The sequence below is a fragment of the Bombina bombina genome, chromosome 2 (genome assembly GCF_027579735.1).
Source record: "Bombina bombina isolate aBomBom1 chromosome 2, aBomBom1.pri, whole genome shotgun sequence".
Lineage (NCBI taxonomy): Eukaryota > Metazoa > Chordata > Amphibia > Anura > Bombinatoridae > Bombina > Bombina bombina.
The window spans coordinates 329,629,877-329,647,348 of NC_069500.1; the positions used below are offsets into that span (position 1 = coordinate 329,629,877).

The 17,472-nt window shown below is 39.6% G+C and overlaps 1 protein-coding gene across 1 annotated transcript in view; it reads left to right on the forward strand.

Moving 5' to 3' along the window:
• Window positions 1-9,713, forward strand: part of VSIG10 (V-set and immunoglobulin domain containing 10) — a 188,114-nt gene extending 178,401 nt beyond the window's left edge. The window contains exon 10 of the mRNA XM_053701681.1: window positions 8,623-9,713. Within this exon, the coding sequence (XP_053557656.1) occupies window positions 8,623-8,693 (71 nt within the window). The 3' untranslated portion in view covers window positions 8,694-9,713. The remainder of the gene's footprint in view (window positions 1-8,622) is intronic.
• Window positions 9,714-17,472: the final 7,759 nt, after the last annotated feature.

Here is a 17,472-nt window from a genome sequence, read left to right on the forward strand (position 1 = left end):
TCTAAAGCACTGTTTAAGTATGAATACACATTTCAATGCAGAGTAAGATGCTGGGATCACTTTTTTTCTTCTTCTTATTTGATAATATAGAGACTGTATTTATTTATATGGTGCTTAGCGCCTATTGTTGACATTTTCCAGGTCAGATTTCTAGATTACCTTGGGGTGACCTGTGTTCCTTATTCATTTCTCTCTGTCTCCAGTTCATCACCCCTCTTTCATTCTTCACTACATAAACAGAATTTTAAGTCTTGCTGATGTTGGTCCTTGGATCTGGAGCTGAATTGCACTACATGGGCACTTTAAGTCATTCAATTTTACAATTACGCTTCTTTTCTAAAATACTTACCTTTTTGTTTTTGTAAATTTTACCGCTGATCTTCCGCCCGCATCTCCTTCAGTATTGAGCAGATCAATGACGAATCTGTCTTCCTCCAATCGTTGTGTGCCCCCTTTCGCATCCACCGATTGGAGGAAGCCGGATCGTCATCGATATGCTAGCGGAGGATCGGCAGTGAGTATTTTAAAAAAGAAACGTCATTGTAAAGTTTGTCTTAAAGTGAAAATGTTTTTAAGAGTATTTTTACTGGGCTTTAAAGGGCCAGTTAACCCACCAAATAATGTTATATAATTCTGCACATTAGTGCTTACCTGATAATTTCCTTTTTTCCGTTGAAAGGGTCCACAGCTGCATTCATTACTTTTGGGAAATAAGAACCTGGCCACCAGGAGGAGGAAAAGTTACCCCAGCCAAAGGCTTAAATACTCCTCCCACTTCCCTCATCCCCCAGTCATACTGCCGAGGAACAAGGAACAGTAGAAGAAACATCAGGGTGAAAAAATGTGCCAGAAGAATAAAAAGACGCCCCACGTAGAAAAAGGCAGGGGACTTGTGAACTCTTTCCACCGGAAGAAAAGGAAATTATCAGGTAAGCATAATTTATGTTTTTCTTCCTAATTGGAAAGAGTCCACAGCTGCATTCATTACTTTTGGGAAAACAATACCCAAGCTAAAGAGGACACTGAATGCCAAAACGGGAGGGTACAATAGGCAGCCCATTCTGAGGGCACCAAGCCAGAAACCACTACCCAACAAAAACCCTGCTTCGCCCGAAGCCGAGAAAACTTTGAAAAGAAAAGGCCCCAAGACCCCACAGATAGTCCAGAAGCCTAGCTAGAGAGCGCAAAATCGGACTCAACTGAGCTAACAGTCCTTCAGGAGACACCGTCGCCCAACAGGCGGTCCCTCACCAAGGGATATGGCAAAGAAGAACTGAAATCCATGAAAGGAAAACCCCCGATAGCGAGCCCAGCTCACAAAGACCCAAATGGGTCCTGACAGACAAGGGGAGGCTACGACCAGACAAAGCAGAAACCAGAGGTTTAGGACCGGGCCTCGAAACAGAGAAACCTTTCTCTCAACATCGTGCAAAAGCACCCAAAGACTGCTGAAGACGGAGTACTCACATCGTCAGAACTAAGAATACTATAGTATTCAGACAAAAAAAGAACACGTAACAGACCCAGACAAAAAACCCTGAGCCAAGAACACGCAGCCATCATTAGGATTAGAAGAATACTTGCTGAGAAGTAAAAATCAGCCAGCAAGAGAACAGATTGCAAAAGGAGGGCACACTCCCAGGCAATCGAAGCTGCTAAACCTACTCACAGGGCTCCAAAAGGGAAAGCACATAACCTCGAGACCCACTGCACCCCCAAGAGAGAGAGAGGTTACACCCAGAACCCGAAGGTGAATGGTAACCCGGGACTCTCAGCTTGTAAACCCAGGGGGCTAGCTACAATGCCAACCTAGATCCTGAAGATGACAACGCATCTCAGAACCCACTCCCAACTGGGCCAGCCCAAGCATCGGTAGGTCTTGAAACAGAACAGAAGAACCCCAACACCTGCTCAAAAACGAGCGGAAGAATGGCCACAGCCATCCCAACAGAGCACGGGTGCCAACCCGACTCCTTAGAAACAGACGACAAGGCCGTAGACCCAAAGGAATCTAACAAAAGGCCCACCATAGTCTCGACACAAAGCCAGCAAGACTCCAGATTGAACGTAACAACTCAGAGAAAAACACTCCTATTTGAAAGGTTAACGCCCAGTTCCAACCTCCTGAATCCAAGAGAATCCCTAGAAAAAGGACCACACCTCCATAAGGAGAATAAGCCCCCACCCTAAGAAAAGGGATGGGGCCAAAAAGGCAGAGCACCTGCCCACAAGACACAAAGCCACAGGCTAAAGGATAGATCAAGCTCCAACGCAGATGAACTTGGAAGGAATCCCCCTAAAGAATGAGCTTGCTAACACACATCCAATGTGCAATAGCTGCAGCAGAGACACTGCAAACCCATTCACCTGCAGAGCAGTGAATCCATAAGGTTACCACAGCAAACGGACCAAGGTAAACCGACCATAAAGGCTTAAGTCCAGCCCAATGAGCAGCAGCACTCAGACAACCTGGCCAACAGTGACCAGGTCAATTAGTCCAAGTAAAAGGACATAGCCCAAGTTCCCAGGAACTGGGGAACCCCGAACCAGCGCTAGAGCCAAAATGTCTGGCAACAACTCCACAAAGGAAAACACTGAGCGAAGCCTGAGCAACCGGAAGCACCAGGGAGAAAACGGATCCGAGCCCCCAATTGTTTAAAAAACAAAATATCCGAGAACTGAACACCCGTCTGATATAAAAACCCAGACCACAGGGAGATATGAATGCAATATCCAGATCAACCCAGGTAACAAGATAACTCGCAAGTCCCGACCCAAAGAAGAGACCACCCCTTGCCAAAGTCCAATGCTCCAAAGGAGCTAGGCGTTAAAAGTTGTACAACGACACTAGAGCCCATAGACTAACAGCCGCAGGACAACAAGCAAGGGGATACCCCGAGGCCAAAGGCTGGTCTCCACATCACCTCCATACAATCAGAGGATCATAGAGAGAAAAGGACGCACAGCATCCCCAGCTCCGAGCAGAGTCCAAGGAGACCACGCCCAGTGCTCCTAACAGGGAACGACCATATCCCAGAGGGGAACCCAGGTCCCTAAAAGGAGACCCAACTCACATGGAGACAACAGAGGAAGACCAAAAGGTCTCATACAAAACAGCTAGACAGTACACAGTCAATGTGCAATAGCTGCAGCTGGTCACATTCTGCAACCCATCCTCTGCAAGGCAGCTGAACTACCCAATAAACCAGTAGCTGCTGAGCACTAAGCCCAGAAGTACAATTCCCAGGGACTCAAAAGAAAAAAGGCCAAACCGCCCAACTCGGCGGCAAGAGGGCGCAAGCAACCAACCCTCCACTACATGGGAAGGAGCTCTAGGGTCTGACAACCCCAGACACGAGAGAGAGAGACGCAGCGGAACTCCACTGACCCAGTCATCCAAATTGAAGGCTATAAGGACTGAGACAATCCTTCCTGCCTCACGAACCCACCGGATAACATGAGCACTTGGCACCTCTACCGGACCAGCCAAGCAGAGCGGCGCCACGTGTCCGAACAGCTACCAGACAGAACTGAACCCAAAGAGGACCAGCCTGCAATCCGGGTCCTAACCGTCAAGCTGCATAAATCCTCCCTCAAAGGGGAAGAAGGAAAACCGACAGGACATCCTATCGGATGAAAATAAAATACAAGGCAACCCGTAGGTTAAAAAAAAAGAAACAGGCCTACCGCAAGACCAGCCAAACGGAGCCCTGATCTTCCAAAAAAAATGGAAAATATCTCAATACATGGACAATCAGGAGATTACATCATCCCCACATGTCTAATGGGGTGCGCCATTCGAAGAGCAGACTGAGTATTCCCGTATCCGATAAGGATAGGGTCATTCAATAACTGAAAAACATGTCTGAGTAACACACGAAGGCGCGCAATTCACAGGCACATTACTCAGGGACAGTTGCACCCACAGGAAACTGTACAGTGCAAGGTGGAATACCCGGGACAACGGGAGCAGGGAAGGCACCACCCTGTCCTCAAACTCTATTCAATTTAGGAAATAAATGTTCATCACCCTGAATTTGCCAAAAACTTCCTTTAGAAGAAGCGCAAATTCCTTAAACTAAAAGTCTGGTTCCTCCGCAACTGGAGGTTGAGAGGCAACAGACTCCGACCCAGAAAGTTCATACTATGAAGTCTCAGAAAGAACTTCATCCTCGGATAACCCTATCAGTTAAATCCAAAAATGATTTGATGTACTCTAGGAAGAAGTGCAATATGTAACCTTTCGCTTGCAATTAGCAGGGCGAGGTAAAACATTAAGGCCGCAGACACCACCGTCTGAACTGCGCAGTAATGTTTGGAGAAAATACAAGGCCCCCTCCAGATGGAGGATCCGCAATGCTACGGGAAAACTGCTTGTATATAGAGATAACAATCCAGGGTACGCACCTCGCTGGACGACAACTCCTCAGAGGCGAACGGCTCCGTGGTATCAAACATGTTTGATATTATCACATTATCAAGGCATATGGAACATAATTGAGCGGGGGAACTAGGGCCTCCTCACCATATAAACAGGAATTACTCTTTAGGAATAGAGGGAGTGCCCTCTAAAGTAACAGAATCGCTAGTGCAATAACCGGAGAACTAGAGAAATAAAACATCTTATTTTATTCAAAAAATGGCACCCTTATATCCCAATGGCTGGGACACTCACCACCCCCTATGACCCAGACAGTACAGAGATTTATGACTCCTCTCTGATAGTCTGGTCATGAAAAGAGAATGAATCACATAGTGCACAATGCAGGACTGTCCCTGCTATGAGAGAAAGTGCGCCAAACTAGTAAGCTGCATGGCTCTCAAAGTGAAACCTGTATATTCCATAACAGCCTATGAGCCTAACATCTCACACATAAAAAGGTCTAAGATTACGGCAAGACGCCAAAACTAGTCTGTTGTCTATATTTTTGTGCTGGTGGCTATGGAACTTTTAATTATGTTTCAATAAGGACGTTATGTTTTACTATTTGATGAAGAGATTTGCTATCTTTTTTTTAATACATTGCTACGGGACTACAAGGAATCCTTTTTTGGGATCTTATTTACCTCACCTGGTGCACTTGAGCCTATTACAAGAGTGCCGCTTACGTTATTTGCTGGATGGAGTGGATACCCAGCAGAACAAGCAACGGGAGCAGATTGGAGCATAAGCCTCACACACCCCCAACATGACCGGTGATGTCACACGCCACGCTCTGATACGGATACCGACACTGGAAGCAACCGCTAGGAACAGAGGTTTATGAGGTGAATAATTCCACACCAGAGCTGTGGTTCACGCATCCCGCCTTGATTCCTGCTTGATAAGTTTCATGGTTTAGTGGTCCTGAGAGCTTTGGATATTTCTTCTGGAATGGGGTAAGAGTGTGTAGGTTTTTAGGCTCCTTGTCATTTGGCTCTCTCCTATTGCGGATACATACACACGTTCTATTGGCAGCTTCTCTTTAGAGACATTTGATGTTTTAACTGGCTTTTTCAGTTAATGCACCAGTGTTGCATATTACCTTTAGTGAGTGACATTCACCAGGGGACCCTGCTTTGTTTTATCTCACACATAAAGCGGCATAAAATCAAATACACATATAAGATTATTATTCCCCCCCTGTTCAATAATCCCCCTAAGGAGATATTAACCCTTGATTCTATAAAGATAAAAGGCGCCACACTGTGACCCTGCCTTCTGTGTTAATTTTATGTAATAAAAAATGAAAAGATCTTACCAGAATCTATGCCGTGGAACAGGAACACGGCACTTCAAGTGTGACAAGTAGTAGCTGCGCTTTTGACATGGAATTGAGAATAGAAAGCAATCTGGGAAACTTGTCAACGCCGATTGCTAAAGGAGCTGTTAATACGAGTCGGGATGGTGTCGCAAAGGGAAGCTCCCCCTGCATCTCCGGATTCTAACGTTCACCCAGGCCCTCAAGTTGAGAAGCTTAAAGGGCTACTTAAACTCCTGTCCCATAGCAAAGGGTAGAACCCCTCATAAGAGACCTCCGATATTCTGGCACCTCTCTGCCACCTCCTGTGACGAAAGGCAAAGCATGACTGGGGGATGAGGGAAGTGGGAGGAGTATTTAAGCCTTTGGCTGGGGTGTCTTTGCCTCCTCCTGGTGGCCAGGTTCTTATTTCCCAAAAGTAATGAATCGGGCACGCTGTCTAGTCATAGCCTGCCCAATCGCGCCATTAAAATGAATGTAGCTCGCTCCCACTACCAGACAATTTTAATGGCTCGATGACTAGACAGCGTTCCCGATGCGCTTAGAAATAAACAGACCCGCTCAGTAGAACCAGGAGCAGCAGTCTGTAAAATACATTTTTGTAGGAAAATATCTGTGACATACTTTGATTTAGAAACATGGCGCTAACGTAATGTTATATAATTCTGCACATTATTTGGTGGGTTTACTGGACCTTTACGTCATTCAACTTTACAATCACGTTAAAGGTATATTTGTTTGTGGTTAGTTAAAAAAAAAAAAAAAAATCAATTTTAAAATAGCTAAAAAAATATATATATTATTGCAGAAAGTGGGGGAAAAAAGTTCTGCCTCTGGGCTTGTTAATACCTTGCAGTAAATTAATTACATCCCAATATTGAAATAGGTTTGCATTGTTTTCTCTCAGTGGTATCTGTTTGACCAGGGTGCCACAAGGCCTGTCTTGGTTAGTTGCGTAAAGCAACAACTGAACCAAATGTTGCATTACCATAAAAGTATGCAGAAGAGGAAGTCAATGTTTCCAGTTTTTCTATGAGCGATTATGGATGTTTGTCTCCAGACACCTTAATTGCTGTGTTTTGTACTGCTTTAGTACTAACCCAATGATAAAGAATTCTCATGTGCTGTCATGATGAACATGAAAGAAATCTGGATTTTATGATTACTGTTAAATCCATTTCTTAACTTTGATATCTCTTGAGGAACCTCACTTCCTGGATTGATGCACTTCTTTGTGTCTCTCTTGATTTAATTGGAAAAAAACTTAGAAGGGTAGGCAAGTGTGTAGAGTAGTAAAGGTTTCCTGTTTAAATAGTTTGTCTGCTCTGCCCATCCTGTCCAAGTGAACATGGTAACCCAATGGTAAAGGATCATCTACTTTATATGCTGTCACTCAGAACATGGCACAATATATTTAACTGTTTATAGAATAGCCAATTATAATATCCTCTTACCACATACTGTTTTATACTATACTTTTAGGTCTACTAGCATAGTACACAGTGTTCTGCTAAAAAAAAAAAAAAAATCCAGATGGATGCATTATAAAGTAGTTGGGTGGAGCCAGTGTAATACTTCATACTATTAGAACATTGTATAAGTCCACAAAGAGGCAGCACCTTAAAGCATATAAAAAGTCTTTATTTCCACATACTGGAATTAAAACAGTGACGGTTCAGGTACACAACCCTTAATCATACAAGGCTCAAACAAACTATTCAATCCTTATATAGGCCCACCTACACTCAGGTGTTCAATCAACACCTGAAAGCAACCCCACCTAGAGGCTATTCTTATTATTACAACAAATAACATTTTTTTCATTTGTGTTGCACATAGTACAGGATGGGAATTAAAAACAATACAAAAAATTATATACATAGCAATTGAATATACAGATATATATATATATATATATATATATAAGCCGCCAGTTACCTTTAATATTATTTCAATATAACATTACCTGAACCCAAAGTGAGATAGCTCTTGACAATTTATAGTTATAGAAATGGCTACAAGAATAGAGTGTAGTCTAATTCTTTATTTAAACCAAAGGGTTGCATGGCATTAAGTTTATAAATCCAAAATGCCTCTTTCTTTTTGAGGATTAACTCTCTATCTCCCCCCCCCCCCCCCGTCTGAGACGTGGCACTGCATCAATGATTTGGAAACAAACCTGACTGATATTATGACGACACTGAATAAAATGACCAGACACTGGTGCTTCTAAATTTTTGCATCTGATATTGCTTTTATGTTGTATGATTCTATCACAGACTCTGCGGGTCGTCTCTCCAATATAAATTTTTCCACATGGACAAAAAAGGTCCACATTTTGTCCATCCTCTCACTGGTAGGAAATTTCAGATAAAAGTTTTTTTTACATGTAATACTAATTTTGCCATCTATCTCATAAAATGTCCATGTGGAAAAATTTATATTGGAGAGACGACCCGCATACAATAAACTATTATCTTGCATAGCTGTACAGAATTCCTCTATTATGATAGGGTACTAATTGCAAATCTTCAAATATATCAAGAAGAACTTACTGTTAGCTTATTAGTGATGTATATATGATGTAAAATCACAGATGATCATATTTACCCTATAGAAGATTTTTTGTAGGTGATATATTATAAACAGCCAATAAGTTATTCATTTAAAGAGCTTTGGAAATGTTGAATGCTTTTTAAAATGCAGAAAAGCCTTTAGCATTTGTAAATACATTTTATACAGAATGATGATTCATAAAAATGAGTATGCGCTCTTATGAATGCATTGCTTCCTTGAGTAAGCATTGTTATGGAGCTGGAACTAATACATATAAACAGTTCTGAACACAAGTTTAATATTCTTTTATATATATTTTGTTTAGATCTGAGTTCTGAGCTGGTCAGTGACATCGCAGAGGAGAAAGAAGATGAGAGTCCAAGGGAAGAACTTTAATTTTGAGAAACCTGTTTATCACTGTCTTTTACCTCCAGAACCCAGGGCATCATGCACAGCTTTGTCAACGTGGGAACCCTTAAGTGCTAGTCGTGTTGCATTAATCCTTCCACTGTAATATTGTGCTGCATATTCAATTTCCATTATTATAATTATTCTCCCAGTATGTCCTTGACATTTTTTCAGACATCATAATAGATAACATATCACAAAAATATTATTCTGTAAAATTATATAAATGGCACATTGTAATAGTCCAAGCTATTTTTTTAACTGAATTTTAGAGAAAAAATGCTAATAAGTATCCAAGAAATTAAAATCTCTGTATCCCCATTGTTTTAAAAATATTTAATTTGGGGAGTCAATGTGAATATTTATCAGCTAACATTAATTTATAGGGTGGATAATTCTACTGCCACATGTATCTTTGCCGATCAAGCTAGTAAGCAATCAAAAAAGTTAATATGTTCCTAAAGCTCATCAATCACAAGTAATTTCAGCTAATATTACCCATGTGTGTAATGTTATTTAAATGTTTATAGAAGAGATTTAAAATTGGCATTTTGTGATGTTTTTTATTTTTTTAAATTGCAATTGACCCCAAAGGCCTCATTCTGTACTAAAAGTTAAACTCAAAAAATTTTAAGTCACACAGAATGGCATAATTTTCTGTCTAGTATGTAATTATATTTTTTATGTCTGTCTTAAAGGGATACTAAACCCAAATATTTTCTTTCATGATTAAGATAAAGCAAGCGATTTTACACAACTTTCTAATTTACTGCCATTATCAATTTTTCTTCGTTCTCTTGGTATCTTTATTTAAAAAAGCATGAATGTAAGCTTATGAGCCAGCCCATTTTTGGTTCACCACATGGGTAGTGCTTGCTGATTGGTGGTTAAGTGTAGCCACCAATCAGCAAGAGCTTCCCAGGGTGCTGAACTAAAAACAGGGACGTCTCCTAAGCTTACATTCCTGCTTTTCCAAATAAAGATACCAACAGTAAGAAGAAAATTTGATAATAGGAGTAAATTAGACAGTTGCGTAAAATCACACGCTATATCTGATTCATGAAAGAAAAAAAATTGGTTCAGTGTCCCTTTAAGTCAATATGGATATTTCAACTTTAAGATTTATACAACTCTACATTTTCTGTCTGTAAAAGTTTATACTATTTTGTATACAGATAAAACAGTAATGGGTTAGTTCTAAGTTGTGTGTTTATTTTTTTATCCCTGTCCCTCCCGCACACTCAATTTTAAAATTATCTTTGTTTTAAATCCTTTTCTCCTATACGCTTCCACATTTAAATAAACACCCCCTTTTTACAAATTTAGCTAAAAAAGTAAATATACAGAAGATGGTCCAAGTAATCACTTACTGGTATTACTATACTGGGTAGAAGCCGTAAAAACAGAACATTGCTAGTATAGTAAAGCTAAATGCACTTAAAGTATTTTTTATAACACATGTTGTTTTAAATATATATAAATATGCACATTCACCCATATGTGCATGGCACTGAAGAGTAAATATAGACTGAAATAAGATTATTTTCTAAACTGGTGTAACTATATGGGTTGGATTTTATGTACTGAATAAAACAGTAGAGTGACTGTAAAGGGAACACAAGACCACAATTGACATCAGGGTTTTTTTTTATATTAACTTATATATTAACTTTTTTATGGATACTATTTTTGTGTAGTGTCCCATTTTTAAACAGACTTTCTTTGTTTATAGATATTGATACCATTTTGCTGTGATAAATGCTTTGTAAGTTTATATTGGAGTCTAGTACCTAAAGCAGGTCAATAGTCCCAAACAAAGAAAGCCATAAAAAAAACATTTTTGTATATGCAGAATTTTTTGTATGTCACTCAAAATATGAGATATAAATCTTCATGGCAATGTTAATTTAATATTCATATTGTAGGCCTATATTGTATGTGAAAATATATGGAACTTCTACAACTTTGTTGAACTGGATCTTTGTTGATTTTTTTTTTTTGTCTTGAGTTCATATATTTTATTAGCTGCATATGCAATTATGAGGGTAAATGGTAGCTTTATGCCTATGTTCTCACTTGTATTACCTTCCCTTAAATATGTAAAACACTAATAGGCAGCAATTAAAGGGACACTGAACCCAAATTTTTTCTTTCATGATTCAGATAGAGTATGACATTTTAAGCAACTTTCTAATTTACTCCTATTATCAATGTTTCTTCTTTCTCTTGCTATCTTTATTTTAAAAGCAGGAATGTAAATCTTAGCAGCCAGCCCATTTTAGGTTCAGCACCATGGATAGTGCTTGCTTATTGGATGCTTACATTTACCCACCAATAAGCAAGCATAACCCTGGTTCTCAACCAAAAATGGGCCGTCTCCTATGAACCACATTCCTGCTTTTTGAATAAAGAGAAGAGAACAAAGAAAAATTGATAATAGGAGTAAATTAGAAAGTTGCTTAAAATTGCACGCTCTATCTGAATCATGAAATAATAAATTTGGGTTTAGTACCCATTTAAGTATTTTTTCCTGTTTGATTTGTAGATAAGTCACTGTGGACCATATCAAATGTAATTCAGAGAATGGTGTTCAGTTATAACTTAGTATTCTCACTGTCTTTGGAAAATACAAATGGCTGTGTAATATACTGAATATTACAAAATGAAAAGAGGCAATGGTTAAAAAAAAAATCATAATAAAGGGCATTCTATAATAATTTACAGTTCTTTTGTAAAATGAATGTTCTTGTACTGAGAACAAAAAACTATTTTTTTCTTTTTTGTGCTTCTGAGGTTTGTTACTGTCCACCAATAAATCGGTGTGAGGTCTGCTTATCAGCCAGTGAGCAAAGAGGCCCATTAGCTTTAAAATAAAAAAAGATAATGCGTTTAAACAGTATTTTTTTCCGAAGATATGGTGAGTCCACGGCATCATCAATTACTAGTGGGAATATCACTCCTGGCCAGCAAGAGGAGGCAAAGAGCACCACAGCAAAGCTGTTAAATGTCCTCTTAAGATTACGTCTAGTCGTACTTCACGTTAGTCTCTTCAATAGGGCAGTGGTGGCTTTAAAGCAGTTAGGAACTTGTGAAGTGGGCTTTGCTGCTTTTTTCTAATATGTTGCTGCCCTGTTATAGAAAGATCTCTGTGAGGAGTAGCGTCCTCTCATACCGGGTGAGCTGTCCTCCTGCTGGATGTGCAGGTAAGTGCCTTTTTGTCTTCTGGGGCTAGGAGGCTGGGTTAGGAGAGCACGATTTTGAATTAATTCCTATGGATTTCTAAGGAGTTATTCCGCTCCTTGACAAATCAGTAATAAATTTCACGGAACGGTGTTGCGTTAATCTTTTTGTGCCTTGCTTGATTAGAGACCTCCGTGTCTCTTGGAGTATGCCGTCCATTTATTTTACAATTATAGGAAGCGGAGTACAAAGAATTTTTTTCCGTTTTGTAATGATAGCCCCGCATCCTCGGAGAAGTACAGCAGCACCATTTTTTTAGCTCTGCTTGGTTTCGTTATCATAGATGCAAAGGGAATTGCTAATATGAGAGCGCAGTTTCTTGCTAACTTGGATTACCTAGCAAGACCTGTTAGATTTCTTAGCCCCTTATGTATGCACATGGTTCTGTGTTTTATGGTTAGCTCCTTAGCCTAAAGGACGTCTACTTTTCACTTTTTCAGGACAGTATACGTTTACAACTACTCCTGGCTTATGTGCAACCCAGATATAATAGTCATCATTTGGATTGTTTATATTAAATCTGGTGATTTGGAACTATGCTTTTCATGATATAGTGCCAAGCTTGTTGTTTACACCTAGCCCTAGATTGATGGGAGTTATTTAAATTGATGTGCACTATTATCTGTTTGCACAATTATTAGCGTATTGCTTGCTATTGCTGATTATATGTACTGTATAAATAAATGTGTAAGGCTTTGTCCAGTTATTGTATCCTTAGCGCTTCTGATTTTGTTTTTTATTGTTTTTTTATATTTTTAATGAATTGTGATAATATGTACCAGATTCAACCTTTATAAGTATATATTTGTTATTTTTAGAGCGGACTAGATATTTCCCCTAACCTTATAGCTGGTTATTTACCATTGCATATAGATATTCAAGATATTTTTATGTTAGAATGAAGTCAAGGGTTACTATATTGAGAGGCCCCTTGCCAAGGTAGAAAACACTTAGCATTGGTGAAGAGCTAACAAAGATAAATATCCCACTTTGGAGAAATTGGTAAAACCCTACTTATACACCTCAACAGCCTTTTCTCTGCTGCAGGAAATATAGCTGCAAACAGAGAACCAGCCTTAGCCAGAAGCATGTGGACATGTTGAGATGTTTGCATTTCAATGCAAAGTTTCTGAAAGAGTGAATAACAGAATGTTATTAACAGTGATAGGCTAACTCTTTCTAGTTCTACCTCTTTTCAAACAGTTTGTGGGTTTTTTTTTATTATAAAACTGTTCTCTGCTGCTTAAAAATTGAAGAAACAGTTGTGTTAATGTAAAGTTTTAGTCTGAAGTTTATATTTGTATCACTCAGTATGTGGATTTTATTTAAAACATAGAAAACTATTATTGATTCTCTTTTTATCCGATTAGTCGATTAAAAGAAAAAATAATCGGCCGATTAATCGATTATGAAAATAATCGTTAGTTGCAGCCATAAAGGAAAGTTTCCTTTTCCGCTTTCTGCAGGGTCAGTCATGTTTAGTTTTTTGTGGGATCCAACCAAACCTAGTCCTATCTAAGATTTCCTCCTTCTAGAGTATCTGCAATCCAGGTATGATGAGAGGCATTCCTTGAACTGGGTTCAGGACCTTCCTCTCTGGAAATGATAGTTCCAGTCCCAGTCTGGGAACGGAATCTAGGTATTTACCTCAAGTTTCTCAGGTTCTGACCTTCAAAGTAGTATCCATTCTCCTTTGGTTCAAGAGGGCCTGTTTCTAATGAACATAGACCTGAAGGCTGTGTATTTATTGTTCCCATGATTCGGGATCTTCTCAAGTTTCTGAGTTTTGTAATCCTAGAAAGACTTTTAGGTCTTGAGGTATTGCAAGAATGCTTTTCTTACAATATTTGGTTCAGGTGTCATTCTTCCTTCCAGCAAACTCTTTTTCAAGAGATCTTGTCCAATCTTCTTCCCCATGGATAGGAAACGAATATGGAGAAGAGTTCCCTTGTTCCATCTACAAGAGTGATTTATTTGGGGACCTTAATAGATTCTCTATCTAGGAGAAGATTTCTAACAGAGGTCAGATAACCAAGGATTTATTCCTTTTCCTCTCTCTTCAGTCTGCTATCCGGCCGACAGCAAGCTCTAGTGGTCCGGTAGATAGCTTAGCCATCTTGCAATCAGAAGGTTGGGAGTTTGGATCTAGCTGCAGTTGATTTTACCTTCACTTTTTAGTGACTTAATGATGGAGGGAATTGGTCTGATGGTTTCCATGGACATCATTCCCTTTGCTATTTTCCATAAAATGGAGAACATTCAGATCTGTCTCAGAGGATGGATCTAGATCAGTCGACATGAGACTCTCTCCCGTAGTGTTTTTTCAGGAGTATCTGTCTCAGGGCGTGTGCTTCTGGAGACATTCCTGGGTGATGTGACCACGGACACCAGCCTGCTGGGCTGGGGAGCAGTCTGGGACTTGTTTAAGGCACAGAGATTATGGACTCGGAAGTGTCTGTTATCCTTTTTAACATCTTGGAGTTGAGAGCGATTTTCAATGCTCTGATGGCTTGGCCTCAGTCGTCCTTAGCTTGGTTCCAGTCAGACTATATCACCTCAATGGTTTACATCATTCACCAGGGAGGAACTCAGAGTTCCTTAGTTATGTAGGAGGTGACTTGGATTGTTCAGTGGGCGGAAGCTCACAATTGTTGTCTGTCACCTACTTTCCATGGGTGGACAATTGGGTATCTGACTTCTGAACAGACAGATATTTCATCCCGGAGAGTGGGCTCTCCATCCGGAGGTGTTCTCTAGGTAAACCCTCAAATGGGGGGGTTCTGGAGTTCGTTTCTGAGGGCATTTCAGCAGAACGCCAAGCTTCCAAGGTACGATTCAAGGTTAAGTGATCTGCTTACCGCCCTGATAGATGTGGCGTTTTTCTTGGGATTCGGTCTTGCATACCTGTTTTTCTCTGTTTGCTCTCCTTTCATGAGTCACTGCTTGTATCCAACAGGAGAGAGAGCGGTGGTGATTCTAATAGCCCCTGTGTGGTCTCGCAGGATCTGGTATGCAGATCTAGTTGATATGTCGTCTCTCCACCTTGGTGGCTGCGTCTGAGGAAGGACCTTCTGATTCAGGGTCCCTTCCTTCATCCACATCTTGTTCCTCTGAAGCTGTCTGCTTGAAGAATGGACGCTTAGTTTTTGTCTGAGCATGGATTTTTTGTGAGTCGGTCATTGAGACCATGACTTAGGCTCACATGCCAGTTACTAGAAAGATTTGCCATAAGATATTGTGTAAATATCTTCAGTGGTGTGAATCCAGGGGTTACTCTTGGAGTAGGGTCAGGATTCCTAGGATTTTGTCTTTGCTCCAGGAAGCTCTGGAGAAGGGTTTGTCAGTGAGTACACTGAGGGGTCTGATTTATGCATTATCTTTTTTGCTTCTTAAGCAACTGGTGGATATGCCAGACGTGTAATGTTTTTGTCAGGCCTTGGTCAGAATCTGGCCTGTGTTTGTCTGTTGCTCCTCTTTGGAGCCTTAACTTTGTTCTTAAGCTTTGCAGCAGGCTCCATTTGAGCCTTTACATTCCATAGATATTAAGTTGTTATCTTGGAAGTTTTTGTTACCTCTTCTACTCAGTGAATTTTGGAACTCTCAGCTTTGCAGTGGGATTCGCCTTGTCTTATCTTTTATGCTGATAAGGCGGTTCTTCATACTAGGTTAGGTTTCCTCCCTTAAGTGGTTTCGGACAGAGTTTTTCTTTTCATAAAGAATGTTGTTGCACAACTTGGATGTTGTGTGTGCTTATAATTTTATTTAACAGGGGGAATTACGGTTCATTCCATGAGAGCTGTCTCCTCTTCTTGGGTTTTAAAAAATGAAGCTTCTGTGGAACAGATTTGCAAGGCTGCAACTTGGTCTTCTCTGCATACTTTTTCCAAATTTGATACTTTTGCCTTGGCTGAGGTTTCTTTTAGGAGAAAGGTTCTTCAAGCGAAGATGCCTTCTGTTTAGGTTACCTGTCTTGTCCCTCCCTAATCATCTGTGTCCTCTAGCTTGGGTATTGGTTCCCACTAGTAATTGATGATGCTGTGGACTCACTATATCTTAGGAGAGAAAACATAATTAATGATTACCTGATAAAGTTATTTATTTCCGTATATGGTGAGTCCACGGCCCCACCCTTTATTTTAAGACTGTTTTTTTTACTAAAACCTCAGGCACCTCTACACCTTTGTGTTATCTTCTTTTTCCATTTCCCTTCGGCTGAATGACTGGGGGTTATGGGTAAGGGAAGTGACATTTAACAGCTTTGCTTTGGTGCTCTTTGCCTCCTCCTGCTGATCAGGAGAGATATTCCCACTAGTAATTGATGATGTTGTGGACTTGCCATATCCGGAAAGAAATACATTTATCAGGTAAGCATAAATTATTTTTCTTTTTCATATGCATGATAGAATTTAGATTTTTTTCTCCCCGTTTGTCATCTGAATAAGGTGCTCTTCACAAACGTTATATCGTAAGCGAAGTGCTCCAATTTTGTATCAAATATAAAAATTATTACAAGTAAATTGCATTTTATATCTGTCTGAATCCAATTAGTTTCATCAACCTCATATATGCGTAATACTAGTTAGCACCAGTGACTGTCTCAGGAATCAGGGTGTCTCAGGAGGGTATTCGCTCACCTCTGTTTTTATTTCCATAAATACAATTCTAACAATGGGTCTTATTATTTTTTTCATGTGCCCTCAGCCGGCGCTTCTGACTTTGGTGAAAAACAGAATATGATCTAATTTGTAACACTTTTTAAATATCGTATAACTGTGAATTTCAAATGATTGTGTAATTAAATAAGATTATGCCACTTCTTTATGTAGATTTTACTGTACATTTCAATAGATTTCTATTTGGAATAAAAATGTATATAAATATTAAAACTGCTGTATATATCAGTTGAAATATTGTTTTACTGTATTTTCTCATTTGTTTTTTTATATATGATGTTTTTATTTAAATTTTTCCAGGTCTAGAAACAAAACAAAAACCCTTTTGATACTGAACAAGCTAAACCATTTTACTCTGCCTGTTCAAATAATATTTAACACAAGTAACTTGTGCTTATATTACAAAAAATTTTTTACTACAGTCTTAGAAACATAGAAACATAGATATTGACGGCAGATAAGAGCCATAGGCCCAGCAAGTCTGCCCGACCTTACCTAACAGTATAAACTTATCTAGTTCGTAGGATAGCCCTATGCTTGTCCCATGCATTTTTAAAGTCCCCCACAGTGTTTGTTGCTACTACCTCTTGAGGAAGTTTATTCCATAAATCAATCACTCTTTCTGTAAAGAAGTGCTTCCTCAAATTACTCCTGAATCTACTACCCTTTAGCTTGAGCTCATGACCCCTTGTTCTTGAATTTTCCATTTTATGTAAAATACCCACAGCCTCAGTTTTACTAAACCCTTTAATGTACTTGAAAGTTGCTATCATATCACCTCTTTCCCTTCTCTCCTCTAAGCTATACATATTTAGGTCATTGAGCCTATCCTGGTAAGTTTTATTTTTTAGACC